This window comes from Callospermophilus lateralis, chromosome 12, assembly GCF_048772815.1.
Source record: "Callospermophilus lateralis isolate mCalLat2 chromosome 12, mCalLat2.hap1, whole genome shotgun sequence".
NCBI classification, from domain to species: Eukaryota; Metazoa; Chordata; class Mammalia; order Rodentia; family Sciuridae; genus Callospermophilus; species Callospermophilus lateralis.
Genome location: NC_135316.1, coordinates 93,987,905 through 94,006,896, shown reverse-complemented (window position 1 = coordinate 94,006,896; position 18,992 = coordinate 93,987,905). Strand labels below are relative to the sequence as shown.

The 18,992-nt window shown below is 32.9% G+C and overlaps 1 protein-coding gene across 1 annotated transcript in view; it reads right to left on the bottom strand.

The window, feature by feature from the left end:
- The window catches only part of Gpc5 (glypican 5), a 601,303-nt gene that overhangs the window by 343,027 nt on the left and 239,284 nt on the right, over positions 1–18,992 (bottom strand). The window contains exon 3 of the mRNA XM_076872261.1: positions 14,038–14,732. Within this exon, the coding sequence (XP_076728376.1) occupies positions 14,038–14,732 (695 nt within the window). The remainder of the gene's footprint in view (positions 1–14,037; positions 14,733–18,992) is intronic.

The window sequence follows — 18,992 nt, the reverse complement described above, 5'->3', positions numbered from 1 at the left end:
TTTAAATGAATTGTTAAGTTTTCTTCTCAACTGCCTCATTTCTTGGGTATAGTCAAATGACAATTCAGAGAACAATTTAAATACTCCATTCCCTTTCAGTTCTCAAAGAATTATATTGTGTCTGGTTACTTACAGAAATTTTTAAAGTTTTTCTACCTTTATTTATTTTCAATCTACTAATCCATAACTATCATTCAATATGATAGTCATGTGTCCTGAAATTGAAATTAGAAAGGTAGTGAAAAGAGTCACTGCTGCCTGGGAAAATAATGTCAACATATTTAATAGACAAACGCTTATTGTTCAGAATATTAGAAAAACAAAGACAAATAATCTAGTGAGAAAAATAAATGATAAGTAACAGAAAAAATATGAAGGCAACAAACAGAAAAGCTGACTAAAACTTGATGTTCATTTGTGAATTTCAAAGTATGATCTTATCCATTCAAATAGGAAAAATTTTAAAGACTGATACTATCAAATGTTGGCAAGAAGGTGTGAGAATCAGATTATCTGTTAGAGAATTTATCCTAATGGTCCTTGTGAATATTAAAACTCAGTTTATATGGGTAAAAAATTAAGTAAAGTGGTTAGAAAAATATCATTCAGACAAATATATTTATCTCAGCTGTGTGGAGTCATATTTCTCTATGGAAAAAGACCACCTTTTAAAGCTCAATAGACTGTTGAGTTCTGATTTCACATTGCTTCACCTGGGAAAAATCTAATTTAACCAAATGCACATGTGTTTTTCAAAGAAACCCCATTTCTCAACTGTATTCCTAGAGCCCATGGTAACTTTTAAAGTAATATATCCTTTCCCTGATGTTGAGGACCAATTTGAGGAGGATCACAGTTGCGATACTCTAGCTAAACTTGAAGCTACCTGGACAAATGCCACATTACTTTGCCTTTCATGTCCCCCAAAAGTAATTTGCCTGTGCACAATGCCCCTAAATAAAGCTTGGTTAGGAGAATTACCACTTCAGAAATCATAAAACATACCTCTGAGCAGCATTTCCCAAAATGTTTTTAGCAAAATGTCCATAAGGTGTCCAGACCCAAATGGTTTTCTTGGTTAAATAGGAATGGAAAACGTTCTACTTACTATAGTTAATAGACATCTAGGCAAAAATTATTAGAGGTTTTGACAAATAATTTGCATAAGACAACTTGCAATATTTTTCTAGGAAATGGGAATTATACAGAGTTTCCCTCAAACTGAAGACCATGTAACACTTTTTTCAAAGAATACCTACTAATCTAAATGAACACTAGTGAACTGCACAAAGTAACTTTAAGAATTCCTCAGATGAACCATTGGGATTCTGTGAATCAGAAATAGGCTTGTAGAATCTAAAGAGCATTTAGGTTGTCAGTGGAGACTGTGCTCCTCCAGCATCCCAGACAGCTCTGGTTGCCCTGGAAGCCAGAAGTGAGATGGAAAAGTCCAAACACTTGACATTTGCATTCCTGGGCTGAGAACTAGAAGCTGGAAGGCTTGCTGTAGGACCACTCCAAGAACTATTTACGGCAAATTATAAGAACCTCTATCATGATTTTCTTTTGACTGTTCATTATTTTTCTCTTGTCCTTAGTTTCAATAAGCTAATTTGATAAATAGGATTTTTGATTGGACTTAAGATAAATGCAGATACAATATTAATAATGCCAAAGTGTCTGTATAAAAATTTAAATGGAAATATTTTGTGCATTCATTAAAAGAATCAAAGATTATCACAGTTGTCTTGCTGTGCTCTCGGGGGAGATATGAAATGTTAGTAATTTAAGTTTCAGTGAAAAACTATAAATGACAAATTAAATCTAATTCAGTGCATTAAATCAAAAAGCTTCTACTGTTGAGTTTGAGGTCATTTCAGATCAACGAATATTGCCAGACACTTTAATGAGTACTGGGGACAAAAAGATTAAGAAGACTCAATGAATTATCTAGACAATTTCCCAGCTTCACTGGTAAGGTAGACCTGGTAGGAGAATATTCAGCACAACATGAGGTAGTGGAATGGGTAAAGGACTACATGTATTTTGATAGGAACTCATAAGAAAAGAGGACAAGTCAGGAGACTAAGAATGAGCCAGACAGATGAATAGGGCCAGTATCCCCACACAGAGGACTTCTATACCATGTTGAATTTGGATTCTTTCATGTAGACATGAAGAAGGCCAAGATGGAGGCAACAGATCAATTTGGAGTTAGTCTAGGTAATACATGATAAAGGTCAGATTTATTCAGTTGATTAATGGATATTAATTGTAAAACCCATATGTCAAGACTTAGACTGCAGAGATACAGTGATAAGTACAAGTAATGAACTTTGCTCTTCTGGCACCTAAAATTCAATACAAAATGTAAACAAATAATGCATAGCTGCATGCAAGCAAAATTCTACAGAAGGTACAGTGCTATAAATATATCTATTTATATACTATGATTATATATTACAGAGTTACCTATGCTTTGCTTCTAAAATCAAGGAAACTTCCTATAGCTATTTATATCTAAGATGAGATAAAAATAAGGAGTAGCATTAGATTAGATAAAGTTTTCAAGGAGAAAGTCAAAGATAAGACTATTTTAATCAGAGGAACAACAAGATTCCAGAGAGAGGATGGCACTCCAGCCTGGTTACAGTGAGGGATCATTAGCTGAGGGTAAAGTGGTCTAGCATCCAGGCTGTATAAATCACTAAAGATCAGTATAAAGGTTTTAGATTTTATTCTGTGGTCAAAGGAAGCCATTGAAAGACTTTAGGCACCATCTATTTTGTATTTTGGAAAGACTATTCGGACTTCTGTGCAGAGAATACACTAGAAGTGCTAAAGAGGTCATGAAAAAGTGAGTTAGCCTATTTTAAGTTCCAACAGTGCAACAGCATGCCCAGTGGGCATGCACCCAATGTCTAGTTGTGCCTCCTACATGGAAAGCACTCAATGCTTATCAGTTGAATGCTTGATTGAATGAATGAAATCCTCCTCTCATTTAATTTATCTGACCCCTCAACATTTTTAAATGATAAAAACGGTTTTCCAAGGTCTGAAAGTTTACCATCTGTGGGGAAAACAAACGTTTTAATATATGAGGATTTTTTTTTTCTCTGAAGGACCTTGTAACATTAAAGTCAAAATGTTTCAAAAAATATATTTAATGTGTCATTGTGGGTGACAAATGAAAAGATACATTGTTCCTCTAGAGTTCCCAAAGCCTCAAGAAAGTGTGCCAACAAAAAGAACAAAAGAATGAACCCACAACTAGAAATTATTCACTGGAATAGACTGGTTTTCCAACTCTAAGAATCAATTTTCAAAATTATACATTGCAACATTTTTGTAACTCTACTGTTTTATGTGTATTTTACTAAAACCACATCTTATTTTACAATATTTCTACCACCATCCCAAAATAACTCATAGTATATTAGTAGTCATTCCCCACTCCCCAGTTCAGTGGTTCCCCCAGCCCTTGGGAACCACTGAACTACTTTGTCTTAGCAGATTTGCTACTGTGGATTTTACATTTTATTAGAATCATATAATATGTGGTCTTTTCAGACTGATTGAACATAAGATGTGTTCAAAATAACTAATTGGGAGGCAAATGGACTGAGGAGGCTCCAGCCTTCTGGGTTTTTCTGCAAAAAAAAACAAAAACAAACAAACAAAAACAACAACAACAACAACAACAACAAAAAACCCAGGAACCCAGCTCAGTACACTTCATCTCCTAGGAAACAGAAACTTAATCTTACCAATCAGAAATGGCCAATTAACTTCTAAGACTATGTTTCCACTTTAACCAATCAAGTAATTTCCTTGTCTTATTTCTGTGATGAAAACCTTATAAAAGTTTTCTGCTTGATGCCCTTCAGTAGAGCCTGAACCATTTGCAGTCTGGAGTTGTCGGCTCAAATAAACTCTAAAATTCTACAGTCACCAAGTTTGTTTTTACTTATTTTCACTGTCTAATCATATTGTAGCATGTATCAGTACTTCATCCTTTATTATTGCCAACTAATTTTCACTCCATGAATGTAAAACATTCCATTTACCTGCTTATCATTCAATGAACATTTGCTCAGTTTCCATTTTTGACTTTTATAAATAATGTTATGATGATCATCAATCAATATATACTTTCTGTGGACATATATATTATATTGTATATAAAATCTTGCATGAAATTTCTGAGTTTAATGTTAATTCTAGATTTAACATTTTAAGAAAATGCTAAGCTTTTTTCCAAAGTTGCTGTACCATTTTACATTCCCTCAGCAATCTGAAAGTGTACAAGTACTGAAATTTCTCCACAACTTCACCAACATTTGTTAGGGTCTATATTTTTTATTATAGCCATCCTATGAAGTGAGATGTGGTATTTCATTGTTTCATTATGGTTTTGACTTGCATGTATCTAGACTGATGTGGAATAACTTTTCATTTGCAGACCTTCCTTGAAGAATTTTTATTTGTTTGTTTATTTATTTTAAATATTTCAGTTATAGTTGGACACAATACCTTTATTTCATTTATTTATTTTTATGTTGTGCTGAGGATCGAACCCAGGGTCTTGCATGTGTGAAGCAAACGCTCTACCACTGAGCCACAACCTCAGCCCAAACAGAACGTATATTTAAATAAACCCTTTGCCTATTGCTTTCCTTGAAGAATGATAAGAATTGTCTAATTATTTTAAACACTGCCTCCATGTGAACATTAACTAATATATAACAGGAATGTCTTATTTCTGAACTTAAAGAAAATGTTTCCAGTAATTCTATTATAATCTTTAAATTATATATTTTTCAGTTTTCTACTATGTTTTATTCCCATTTCGTTCTTTCTTTCTTTCTTTCGTGTGTGTGTGTGTGTGTGTGTGTGTGTTTGCATGTGCATGAGTGGGATTAAACTCAGGGATTTACACATGCTAAGCCTGCCCTTTCTCTACCACTGACTGACACATGCAGCCCTTATCTTGAATTTTTGTATTTATTTCTATGGTGTTTTTATTAACTTATTGTGACATGTATGTTGTTGCTATTTGGTACATTCCTAACTAGTTGATATTCTTTATGGGTTGCATCCTTTATTATTATAAATTATACCATTCATTTCTTATTTTCTATTTTTGTTTTTGTCATTTATTCATCCTCTGGGGAATACTCTAGGACTCTTGGTTGACACACAAGATCAACTGAACCCACACATGGCTCCAAGGTGGGAATATGGCCCCAGAATGTCTATTTGGAATGCAACATAGGCTGCAGGAAGAGGCAGAAGCCCAAAGTCAGAGTAAAGAGCTAGAACATAGGAATATACTTAATATATTTTCTCTTTTGTTTTTAGATATAAGAAAACTTTGAGTAAATAACTAGGGTCACCCAGAGTAAAACAATATACAGCAAACAAACTGCTAAAAATCAAAATAAATAACTTAGTTTTGAGAAGTTTCCTGCACTACAGAACCCTTACTATTTGATATATTGCATGTAATAAATTGGTCTCTCACCATCTAAATTTTTTCAAACTATTTAAAAAACTACCAATTTCCCTTCTCCCTTTTCTGCTTGCAAATCATATACATTTTCTTTTAAATTTATAAGCTTTTTCCCACTTTGGGATGCTAATTATAGTATACAACAAACACATATAATATGTAGAATGTTGAATGTTAGCCACATTAGTGTGATATTCTATTTAATGTGCAATCTATAAATAGGGGTCAGTTATTAAAAACTTCCTCAAAAATTAGCACAACTTTTAAAAACTTTTGTTTTGTACTGCTTAAATCACTTGCGCTAACCTTATACAATTTTAGCACAGGTAGGATGATAGAGATAAACTTTCTGAGAAAACTAAAGGGTTAGTTAGCTTGCTTGTCTAAGCTTAAACATCATAAATGTAACAATATCAAAAATACCAATAGATTTTTAATTCTAGAGATCCCTTCATATGGTCAAAAATACCCAAAGCAAGTTAATAACTGAGATCTTCTCATGGCCAACACAAAACTTTCAACATTTGGTAAATTGGAATTAGTAAACTGCCGCTGTCTGGCTGGGCACAAGATCACGAGCCACTCAAACAGGAACAAACTTTATTTTTGAAACAACCGCCAAATACCACGTTTGTGTCCAGGAAGAATCCTGATCCTCCCATGCGGCGTTCCGCCGGGTCCTTCCCGGACCCCCAGCGCCAAAACTTCCCCCGGAATTCCCTCCTACTGCACTTTCCCAACCAATGGGAACTCTCCAGGAGTCCCGCAGCAGGCCCAGGTAAACAGCAGGAGTCCGGTATCCATATGAATGTAATTTTTAACATAATCATATCATCTCAATGGCTAGCTGGCGTCACCTTTCAATCAAAAATGCCATGCATCATATTAATTGGCTGTGGCTCCCAGCAGTAAACCACATGTGAGTTTGAGACATTAGAAACTTCACTGAAGAACTAGCAATAAAGTTGTTAGTAAAGTTGCTGGTTTTCCCCAGATAAGAACAGATGCTCAATGCACTAAAGCACCAGCTTCTTTATCTCTGCATGTTTCTCTTGAGCATCCTCAGAGATGCCTGCCAATCTCTGTCTACTTCATCTTTGTCTTGTGTAGTACATTCCTTAATTTTTTTACATAAATTCTCAATTACCTCTTGCTCTTATAACTCAGCAGTAGAGGATTACTGGCACAAATATGTCATCCAGGTTATCAGAAACTTGCTCTGGTTTCCAGCCCAATCGATTCAGTCTCTGCTCTTCTATTGGCCTCAGCCTATATCTTCATCTTACAACTATTTTCAAATGTGGGGCTACTTATCACATATAACATCAAGTGATTTTAAACATAATATGAATTAAAAGTTCATCATATTCCAATGGGAAATACGTTCAGTTTTTTTTTTGTTGTTTGTTTTTGTTAGTTAGTTTGTTTGTTCTTGCTAAACCAGAAGAGGATGAGCCTTGTAATATAATGGCTTACCTTACTATCACTTGGGAACAGCTTGCCTGAGAAACAACTCATGTAGACAAAAACTGCATTGGGATGGAAAGAAGAATTCTGATAACATTTATGAGAATCGAGATAAAGTCAGTCCTTTAGTTATCTATACCTTTAGACTTTTTAGTTACATGATTTACATTGAAATATTCTTCTAATGTAAGATTTATATGATTACTATTTTTCACATAAGTAAAACAATAATTTTTTGCTCAATCAGACAAAAATCTCACTTATTTTTAGACTCTAAAAAAGTGAAACCATAGAGGTAGAGAACAGAATAATGCTTTCAGAGTTGGGGATGTGGGGAGGGGAAATAGAAAATGTTGTTCAAAGCATCCAAAGTTCCATTTAAACAGGAGGAATAAGCTCTGGAGAGCTATTGCATAGTATTGCGACTATAACAAATAATAATACATACTCAAACACTGTAAGAGAATAGACTGTAAAGGTTCTCATTACCAAAAATATAAGTGAGGCAATGGAAAACTTAGCTTAATATAACCATTTCACAACAGTATGCATTAAAATATAAAATTTTGTCAATTAAAAATAATTTTAAAATTTAAAAGTTCAAATTTAAACTGTAAAAAAAAATCTCATCAAGTTTTATGAAGTATCTTATTTAAAGAGAATTTACCCACAAAAGTAGCAGAGACTATTTCCATAGCAGTTGAAAACATCAGTGATGCATGTGAAGAGCTACATTCTTATAAAATTGAAGAAGATACTATTTCAGAAAAATTCTACAGCATCCCTGAGTATTTTTTAAATACTTATTATTTAATAACAATATTTGGGACAAAAAGCTCATAATACTTTAATAATAAGAGCTCTGTCAGTTCAGAGGAACCTTAATAATTAACAACAACCAAAGCATACTTGATATAAAAATTGAGAAAAATTTTAAGTGGTTATTTTACATTTATCACTTTTAGATTGAAATAGTGATGTATAGATAGGAAAGAAGATGGAAACAACTGGAGATGTCTACAAACATAGTGGAACACTGTTCTGGAAGAACTTCATCCAGATTCTTCTTTATATACCTTCAGCTATTCACAAGACAGTAATTCTTCTTTAAGGAAATTAGTTAGATATAAAGAATTATGATTTTCAGTATTGATCCTTACCAAATCATGCCACAATCTTTTCCAGAAAGATAAAATTCAAATTTAATCATATAAAATTTTCAAAGTTCTATGATATATTTATTCAAAAATTATTCAAGCCTGTTTTGTAATGTGTTCCTAAACAAGTTTTGACTTGCCTCATATGTGATATGTGGTTTTGACTGTCCTTCACTACTGTCAGTCACTTCATCCTCAGAAGAGGCTGGCAAAGGGCTAATTTGAATCCACACACTACCACCACCTTGACAGCCCAGTGATCCACATGTGCTAGGAACAAATCTTCAAAAGGTAAAGAATTCATATCTAATCAGGCATGGAATAAAAAATAAAATAAACAACCAGCAGAGGCTAAAAACATTATAGAATAACATTAATATACTATAATATTTGTGTGAATAAAAAAATCAATGTGTAATAAAATTACTCTGACATATCTCTAATCAGAAAAACCCTCATTCCATACTGGACAGAAATAAATTTAGTCTAGCATTGAAGAGAGAAACCACCAATTGTCTCCACATGCTTAAGATAGCCACTTATGGAAAAAAGATTCCTATCGCTACTTAATGTCCCGAAATTACTGGGAGAAAACCCTGCAAGGTGATCTCTGTATAGAATGGTGAGTTGTAATGGATGAATTTCTCATCTTCCTTTTCTTTGTTAGCTTATAGAATTTTCTCTCTCTCTTTCTCTCTTTTTTTTTTTTTTTTTTTTGGTCATCCCACCCTAATTGGATTCATACTGATCTCTCTTCCCCTAGAAGCTTATATTTCTCCCCCTTGTTACTAATTTAATTCTTACACATTTCCCTTTTCTTTTGTCTAGTTCCAGTCTCATTTCTCAGAAAGGCCAGTTCATTAGAGCACTGTAGTTATTAAAAATTGAACTTCAACCAACCACATAAATTTTTTTAAAAATAAGCAAAGGTAAAAATTACATCTTCAACATAATGTGAAAATATCAATGGAGTTCTGCCCAACCACCCACAAACATTATCCATGAGGTAGCTGATATAAAACCTTGAATCACATTCTTCTACTTTATAGCAGTCAAGTACAAATATGTACTTCAATAAATACATAAATGAGAGCTCTTAAAAATTTGTTTCATAAATAATATCTTCTCAGCTTTTTATTTAGCATAGATCCTGGAGTATCCTAGAGATTCTATTTATTTCGTTCATTTTGATTCTGCCTCTTCATGTTTGTGCATATGCATTTGTATGTGTTTGTGTGTGTGTGTGTGTGTGTGTGTGTGTGTGTGTGTGTATGTATTCCAATATATAGCATGGACAAAAGAACACACTACATACTATATATCCAATGTAAATTTCAAAATAATTTCAGCCATTAATTAGTGTGCACAATCCACCTCACACTCAATTTTGAAATTAAATGCTAGTCTAAGATGGAAAGCACTAACTCTACTATTGGTTTATTTCGCACTAAGAATAAAGATGTCCTTTCTTTAACCCAGGGGTCCTTATACCTCTGCCTGTGGCCTCACAGAATAAGCTGTAAATTTCTTACAATTATATGTGATATTTTGCATATGTTTGTGTATAAGTGAGCATCATTTCACTAGGCGGAATGGATTACCAGCTTTATGACTGAGAAAATGTCTCAGCCTGCAAACACAGATAGGCTCTGCTACATCTTCTTTACTCAAAAGCCCCACACTGCACTACTTTGACTGTCATTAAGGAAATCCTTAATTGTTAAGTTCAAGTGAGATATTTATTACAGAATTTGATGTTTAAGATAACCAACTTAAACCATCTAAAACTGCAATGGCATTACATTTAATTGGGTTATTTTGGAAACTGAGATTTCAACTATTTTCCCCCAATCTTATTTGTTCCATAAGCAAAATTTTGGAAAAAAAAATCCCTCACACAGGGATAATTTAGGAAAGTGTATACAACATTGTAGAAATCAGAAAATAAAATATATGCTATACCCTTATTAATCTAAAGTATATTTTATTTTTTCCTTTATTTTTTATATAAAAACACAAGAATATTTACTATACTTTTTAGGGATTTAGATAAATGTTTGTACACATAGAGGAAATGATGAGATATTCAATTTTTAACAGCTAATTAAAGTTCATTAGTGTGCACAATCTATCTTACACTCAATTTTGATAAGATTGATTATTTTAAAGTGAATCATATACTGAAACTGATTCTAAGGTAATCTGGATGCAACCAGTTGAATGTCTACTAATACTGCATAGGTAAAAGAGATGAAAAATAAATTAAACAAAAAATAGAGCTAGATATTTCTTTTTGGAAATTATGTTTCTTATCCCACTACAGATTTTCTGAAATTATATAGACTTAGTATTCAGTAGTTTCCTCATAATATCTGTTTCATTTAGAATATGTTGAAACACTGAAATTAATACCAATTCTATGTTCCTGTGCCTTTAATAAGTTGCTAAATTATAACAAATGTCATAATAAATGTAATTAATAAAAAGTATAATTTAAAAAATAATTTATTTATAAAATTAATAAATGATTAGCAAGAGAATGATCTGTGTTAAAAAATAATATTTTTTAAATACTCCAGTATTTTCTCATTCAAGAAAAATCTTTACAATCATTTGTTTCTAATCAGTTAAACAGATCATTCAAAAATACAGATATGTTTTGAGCTCTACATCATTGATATTTCTTTCAAGCTCTGTACTCCTAAAAAAGGAATATTTACTTTTAGAGCATTTAAAATACCAAAAAAATCAATAAAGCATTTATAAAGAGTATAATAATAATTATAGGATTTAAACATTATGCATGAGAAACTGATCTGAACATGAAAGCTCATTTTATTCTCACAAGAAATCTATAATGCAAGTGTTCTTAACCAAAGAGGAAATCTAAGCTAAGAGACTAAATACTGAGATAGCCAAACTCACAGCTAGTAAGTGGTACAGGAGATGTGAAATCCATCCTGACACTTATAACCTGTACTTTTAATCCCTACTTTTTTCTGACATTGTTTTTGTTATAGATTTATATATAAGGTGTCCCCCAAAAGCTTCTGTGCCAATGCAGGAATATTTGGAGGTGAAATGACTGGACTGTGAGAGCTGTAACTAATCAGTCTATCCTACTTTGAATAGATTGGGGGTAACAGTAGGCAGGTGAGGCATGGCTGGAAGAACTGGATCACCCGTGACCTGACCTGGAAGGGTGTCTCTTCCCTGAGGCCCCTTTCCCCTTCCCTCTCTTTGTCTCTCTCTGCTTCTTGTTCACCACAAATGCAGCAGCACTCTTAAATCATACCCTTTATCACGATATTGTGCCTCAACTTGGGTCCAGAGCCATGGAATTGGACCACCACGATCTGAAACAATGAACCAAAATCAATTTTCCCTTCTCTAAGTTTTTTTTTTTTTTTTTTTTTTACAGGTACTTGGGGCATGGGAACACACAGTTAAATAGTCTCTGACTATGAAATTATAACTATAAAATTAACACACAGTCTCTCATAAATTGGCTTTTGTTTCTTAGAAGATTTTTCCAAATATAAGATACAACTTTCTCAAGAAACTGAGAACATTTTTTTTCCAGTTGAAATTCATCCAACATACATATGATATATCAGGTTACCTCTATGGATTTCTTAAAGTGGAAATATGTATTTACTGAGAACTAGACTTGGAAGTAGTTGATCTCACAGATTGCTTTGGGAATGTGAGAAAGTCATTATTTGCTGGCTCTTCCGTAATTTACTTTGAATTTGTTAGATTCATTGATGTGTGAACTGGTTATCAAAGCTTGATAAACAGCTTATAAATCACTTTGAAGTTGGCAGAAATAAATATTAATGAGTCAATTTTCAAGGAACTTATAGTTAGTTTCTTCTTCTTTCCCCATAAGTAAAAAAGATCTCAGTTGTTTTACTTAGAAAAGAATCTACAATTTATTAGTAATGATTGATGTTTTTCAAGATAATCATCAGACTATTTATTATATGAAATCAGACTATTTGCTTTAAAAAAAAAAAAAAGAGTGCTCTTTGAAAATCCACCAAAAAGTTTCATGTGATAATAATTCTGTGCAAAACTTATTTATAAAGCCCATACTTGATTCTAATATTTTGAGATACTAAAATAAACTGCTTCACCATGATCTGTGCAGGGCTGGCCCCACTTAAACCACTACTTCCTCCCAGCCTTTCACACAGGACAAAACAGGCTCCAACAGTTTTAGCAGCTTACCCAGATCACAAATAGGAAGAAAACAAAGTATGTGGAAACATGCCTATCTACTACAGTCCTTTGTGACTTAGCCTCTATAATAGGAAAAAGATATCATTTTTAATGTTATGGATTTTAAGAATTCAAAAAGTCTTTCTAAGGTCAAAATAACAAAGAGGATATATATATATCTGACATAAAATATATAAATATGCTCTGGCATAAAATTTTAAATGCCATACCCCAAATTAATGATCCAAATCTGGACTTAGATTTTTTTTATGCTTATTTTCCCTTGTGAAGATACTTGATATCCCAATATGGACATTTTATTCCCTGCATTTAAATGCTTATTTCCCCTAACTAGGAAATACTCGAAATCTCAGGATTCATTTGTACCTTCATTTTAAATCCCTTCTAGAGGTTCTGGCTCATGTTTGATTTTCATAAGTGATGAGAAAGGATGAAACGACCTGACTATTACAAGAAGTTAGGAATCCTGTTCAATAGATAGGGTAACCCAGCTGCATGGAGTAGGGAGCATATGAAATCCAGCTCACTCTACTACATCACCTGTTGCATTCACCTAGATGATGCCAGCTCTAATGTGCAGAAAGGTATCATTTAGGCTCATGCAGGCCCTATAGACCTGAGAGTTAGGAAAACAAGGGAAGGAAGCAGTTAAACACAAAGCTTTTCAAGTCCAATTTCTATCAGAAATTAAAAGAACAGAGAAATAGAGCTCATGATGAGAATGTTTATTAATTCAGTAAATCAGTACCAGGGTAGGGAAACACATTTTTCTTGGTACTAGGGAGTATAATATCATTTTAGGGGAAAAGATTTAGGAGAACCACTAGCAACATGTCCTCTTTATTGTATGGGACGTGAGAACCATTGCTAAGGAAGACTATGAATATTTAAGAATATGATTCTATGGATGTGGGAGAAAGAGAAAACTCTTACATCTCTTGATCTGATGATTCTGTTTCAAAAAATTCTCAAGTCTACTAGAAATAAAACAGCATGACAGTATATATGCCACATTTGCCACATTTTAAAAAATCATCACACTATCACTTTGACAGATCCTGAAGAGGCTCTAAAGAAACACTTTGAACACATGGATATCAGCCTTACTTTCATGGATACACAACTGATGTTTTCTACAGTATAGATGAATACCTCTGAAATTCTAACAATAACTACCCATTTGTTCAGTATTAGATACTATACCAAGAAAACACTTATCTCCAAAGAGGAATATTTCAGAAAATATGTATTACTATTTCATATTTATCAATAAGGATTGAGGGTCAAAAAGCATAAGAGATATGCCTAATTTCATGAAGGTAATTATTGCTGATTGCAGATTCAAATCTATGCTATTCTTAATTCAGAACCTGAGTTTTTGCCACTTCAATAAACTAAACTTTTGATAAGGCTGTTAATGCTTAGGAAAAAAAGTGGTACTTTTACCAGTCAACATTTTGAGATAAGTTATATAAAATATAATATACCGAATCAAATATGTCAACCCCATGCATCCTCGTACTATTTCCTAAAGTATATACTTGTTAAACTGCCATTGTTTTAAACTGCATAATGATATGCTAATAATCAACTAAATTTATGATGTTCTGGTTAATGTTTGAGAAATGAAACAGGAGGCATGGCATGACTGCTTACCTGTTCTGCTAGTTTTTGTCCATTGAGGTAAGCCTGAATCACAGCATCATTTACAAGCAAATGGAAGTTCAGGAGCACGTGTTCAACATCATAGGTTCCATGCATTGCATCTGAAAGCTCTTCCAAGGACTGGATATATGCATGCCAATGTGGATTAAGCTCTACCATGTGGGCCAGACAGCCCCTGGCAACATTGAGGCAGTACCCCATACAGGGCTTACTGAGAGTCAGGCCCTGGCAATGAGGGCAGTACTGCATCCTTAGGAGGGCTCTGCTGCACTCTTTGGAGAAATGAAGATGGTCAGTGGTGTTGATGACTTCAATGCCCAGATTGAGGGCCTGCAGAAATGTGCGGCTGGGCAGCAGAGATCTTCCCATCTGCCCCATTACTCTTTTGGGAATGTTACCAAATGGACTAACATCCCGGCCGGCCATGCGGATGCATTCCGAGTATTCCAAGGAACTGTCAGTCACACTGGGATTAATGAGATGGTTGTAGACCAGAGGAAAAAGACTGTCGAAAAACCTATTTACAAATTCTTCAGGATTAACATCCACACCAAATAAGTAGAGCCCTACATCAGTGAAGAACTCCTGAACTGCAGCAGCAGCCTCTAAGGCCATGTTTCTGTAGGTGTTGCAAAAAAGTATACTGGTATAATTTTCTGCTTGTCTGATGAGAGTTTCAAGGGTTTCTGTAACACAGCAAAGGTAAAAGATGAAAAGATTTAATATTCATTTTAAAACTGTTCATCCATTTGCTCCAGACAGTAAATGAATTTAATGTACCATAACTAATTTAAGGATCTACCATAATTCTCAATCTACTAAACCAACTTTAATTTTCCAAGGATAATGGCTGGACAACCATAGTCATTACGTGCAACATACAAGATTCATACTGACATGTTTCCTAGAATCAAAGTCTGATAAAAAGTACAGAACTAAAAAACAAGTTACATGTAAAGGTAGTTTCTTACTATTTACTCTAGTCATTCATAACCCACTAATAATAAATGTATTTCATAACCTGAGTTCATTATTTACAAAGATGATAACATTAAATACTTGAATTCCCAACCACTATATTTCTGTACTTTCATCATCTTTTATTTTCCCAGAATGAAAGCTAGTAGATTACACACTAGTTGGTACAAAGAGAGGCTAAACTCCAAAGGAAAACCTAACAATCCTCAGACCTTTTAACATGTTCAAACTAAAAAGTAAAACCTTTCATTATTAGACTACCTGCAAATTATCACACCTCATTAAACAGTGGGAAAACCATGAGTGACATTTTTTGATGATAGTAAATAATTGTGACCCCTTATTAGTTATATTCTGTTGTTTTTATCATCTTATCTTCAAAGACTTTACTGTGAGATAATTTCTTTTTTTACTTAACTGATGCTCTCAAATCAGTTTCTCCACAGGAGGGGAAAAAAGAATAATTTAGCTACAAATTAAAGAAAAAAAATCTAAAAATGGGAGATTAGAATAATCAGGAAGTTAAAATAGTGTTTCAAATTATAGCATTAAGCATTGGCTATACCAATAATTATATATTATAATTAGCCTAAGCAATGATACTAGACTGTATCAAATCATAATTAATTAAGAATATATTCAATAAAATGATTTCCTTTAGCCCCAATCTCATAGTTATTTTATGAGGCTGTAAAAGACCACAGAATAATTTGGGAAGCAAATCTCATTTAAGTATATTATAAAAGGAAATGGAAGAACAGTAAAAAATAAAATAAAATGAAAGAATAAAAAGCAGAGGTTCAGGGAGAGCTGCTAATAAAGAAGCTGTATCATGAATATACCACATGATCCTCACCAAAACAAGACATTAAAAAAACACACATTTTTATGAAGAATACAAATATATGACAAAATGATCTCATGTGTTCTTATTTTGCCTGGAGATAGATTTTTTGGGGGTCCTAGGCTTTAGGGTGATGTATCAATATATATTACCCTGCAATCAAAGGCAACAGCTCTTACAGGCTATAGCAACTATTTTAACAGAGCACTACAAACTAGATGGTTAGGATTCATGTGTTATCTGTGCAGCTCCAGTGCCCACTACACTGACTACACACTGACAACACACTAGCAGCTCAATAAAAAGGAAATGGTAACTGAAGTTTTTGGCATCTCTGCCAATTGAGACAGCATTACTACCAAGTTTGCCCAGTTGGCCTGATCATGAGGCTGCAGTAGGGGAAATACAGATTATCAGGCCTCTGCTTTGGGAATTCTAACTCAGCAGGTTTGTCTTGGTCCAGAAATATATATTTAACAAGCAGCCCAGGTGATTATTTCAATCCAGCTAGTGTTTGAAACACTGAAATTACAAATGTGGCCAAATGTCCTCTGCTCTTATAGCATAGGTAAGCAAGCCTTCCTCTGGCTTCTCAGCTGTAAACTCAGCCACTATACTTTGTACTTTCCACAAGAGGAAACCAGATTGACCTGTTGTAGTCTGAACTAAAGTAAAATTTCTTTTTTGGGGGTGGGGCATGAGGGTATGAGTGATTGAACTCAGGGGCACACAACCACTAAGCCACATCCCTAGCCCTATTTAGTATTTTATTAGACACAGGGTCTTACTGACCTTGTTTTTACTAAGGCTGGTTTTGAACTTTCAATCTTCTGCCTCAGCCTCCTGAACCATTGGGATTACAGAAGTGTGCCACCACACCTGGCTAAAGCAAAATTTCCAAACTTATAATTTTCTCCATAATATAGGCTAATTTTCCTTAATTGCTTGTGTGTGACTATTAATTGTGAGGTAGGTCACAAATGATTTTGTTTACCAGTAACAGTTAAACAGCACTGTTTGCAAATTAATTAAGTTCTAAGATAAAAAAGGACAAATTAAAAGGTACTCTGTCTCTTTCTTACATGCACTCTTACATGATTTCCACTAGGCTTCTAAAGTGCCCTTTATTTAACGGATACCTGCCATTTATTCTCAGTGGAATAAAGTTTGAATGTTGCTTACCCTGGCAATACAAAGGTTCTATCTGATTTTTGCTAATTCTAAATGATGCTCCAATGTGAAATTTTTAGAAGTCAAAAGTAAAATGTTTCTTTATAAATTCTTAATATATAACACACTTAAATGTATAACACACTAACTTAAAAATACATGGAACTTATCTTTCAGTAACCATAATTATAAGTTTTACAAAATAACTTAGTTTGTTAAAGCAACATCAAAGAGAATGTAATATTTATAAATATCCATTCAAAATAAAAATGAGTATAGTAATTCCAGATATCATTATGTCTTAAGTCCACTTTGTACTACTGGCAACAAACTAATTTTGATTAGTGTTTGAGATTATAATTAAAAATAAATTTCTGGACAAAGTCTGCAGTTCTGGGGTATTTATATCAAACTAGTTCTCCTCTGATTTAGTTTTATTCTTTCTCAAAAATAAAATAACAAAAAATAGTTAAAGATTTTAAGAATCATTATGTGAAATTTTTTAACTTTAATAACATCCCCATTAAAATTTTAGTTTTCATAAATATGTACCGATTTCAGTACCCTTTGCAGGAAGTATTATATATTGCCAAATATCAATATTCTGATTATTTTTCAAATGTCTAAACAAAAAAGTGGATTTTAAAAATTGAGTTATTATGATAGTTTTTTCATTATGTTATTCACTCACTAAAATATAAGGATTGGATTTTTTTGCTTTCAAACTGTATTAAATCTGATATTGAAACATTCCTTTAATTAAATTACCTAAACATATGTTAGCTGTGTATTTCCATCCTAGTCTCTTCAAAAAATTGAGTATATAAACACCTATAAAAATGAACAATCTAATAAACCAGCCATTGGAAGATCTTGTTGATAACTGGTTACAAAAAGTTGATAAAATCAGGAGTTGAATTTATAAAAACAAATTGTTTTTATTAATTCTGGATCTAAAAATCCATCACTTTGTTTTCATAACATGTTTACCAAAAAGTTGAGCATTTCCATTTTATAAAATTAACATAGTGTATTAGCAGGAATTTAAACATTCATAATTTAAAAAATTATTTGCTGGAGTGAAAAAGAACATTCCACATAAAAAAAAAATCAGCACTTACAAATCCAAGTTAGGCTAAGTGCTAAATAATTTGTATATCTACTTAGTTTTAAAGAGAATCTGTACCTTTTATTTCAAAGATTTAATATATATGAAACATCCTTCAGCCTAGATATATTACTAGCAGCATTCTATGCAAGTGCTAAAATAGTTAATGCATCTTGAAAATAAACAGAAACATTTACCAGGTTTGGTTAAGGAACTTAGATAACAGACCACAAAAAAATAATTCTTTTTCTGTTTGTAATTGACAATTTCAATAAGATCTTCCTTCCAGTAATCTATCAAGACAGAATAATTTCCAGCTTTCCTTGTAATGCCTAAGTGGTAGGCAGTATAAAAGGCTGCAGTCTAGTTACTGTTGGAACAAAAAATATAATCCCTCCAAGCTTTATGGGAAATTAATTTATCTATACATAAAATCAGTTATGTGTAATCCAACTAAAGAATGAAGTTAAAATGCATGGATCTATTTTAATTTTAAGCATTAACATTCTGTGATAATTTCATGACAAAATACTTAAGAATGGAAATTTTATTTCTACTTTTCCAGACCATATTCCCTTTGATGATCTTTTATCATGCATACCAATGATTACTGAAGCATAAATCAAGAATTTAAGTTTAAATAAAACACTGTAGATAAAATTATTACAGTGTTTTATTTTAAATTAAATTTAACAAATCACAAATTCAGTAAATATTCATATGTATGGGATGTTTTGCAATGGAAGAAACAATATTTGTAAGACTTTTACTGGTTTTAGATAAAATTAACCCCAAAAAGTAACAATCATGAAATAAGTATTACAATAACTTCTCCAGCATGACATG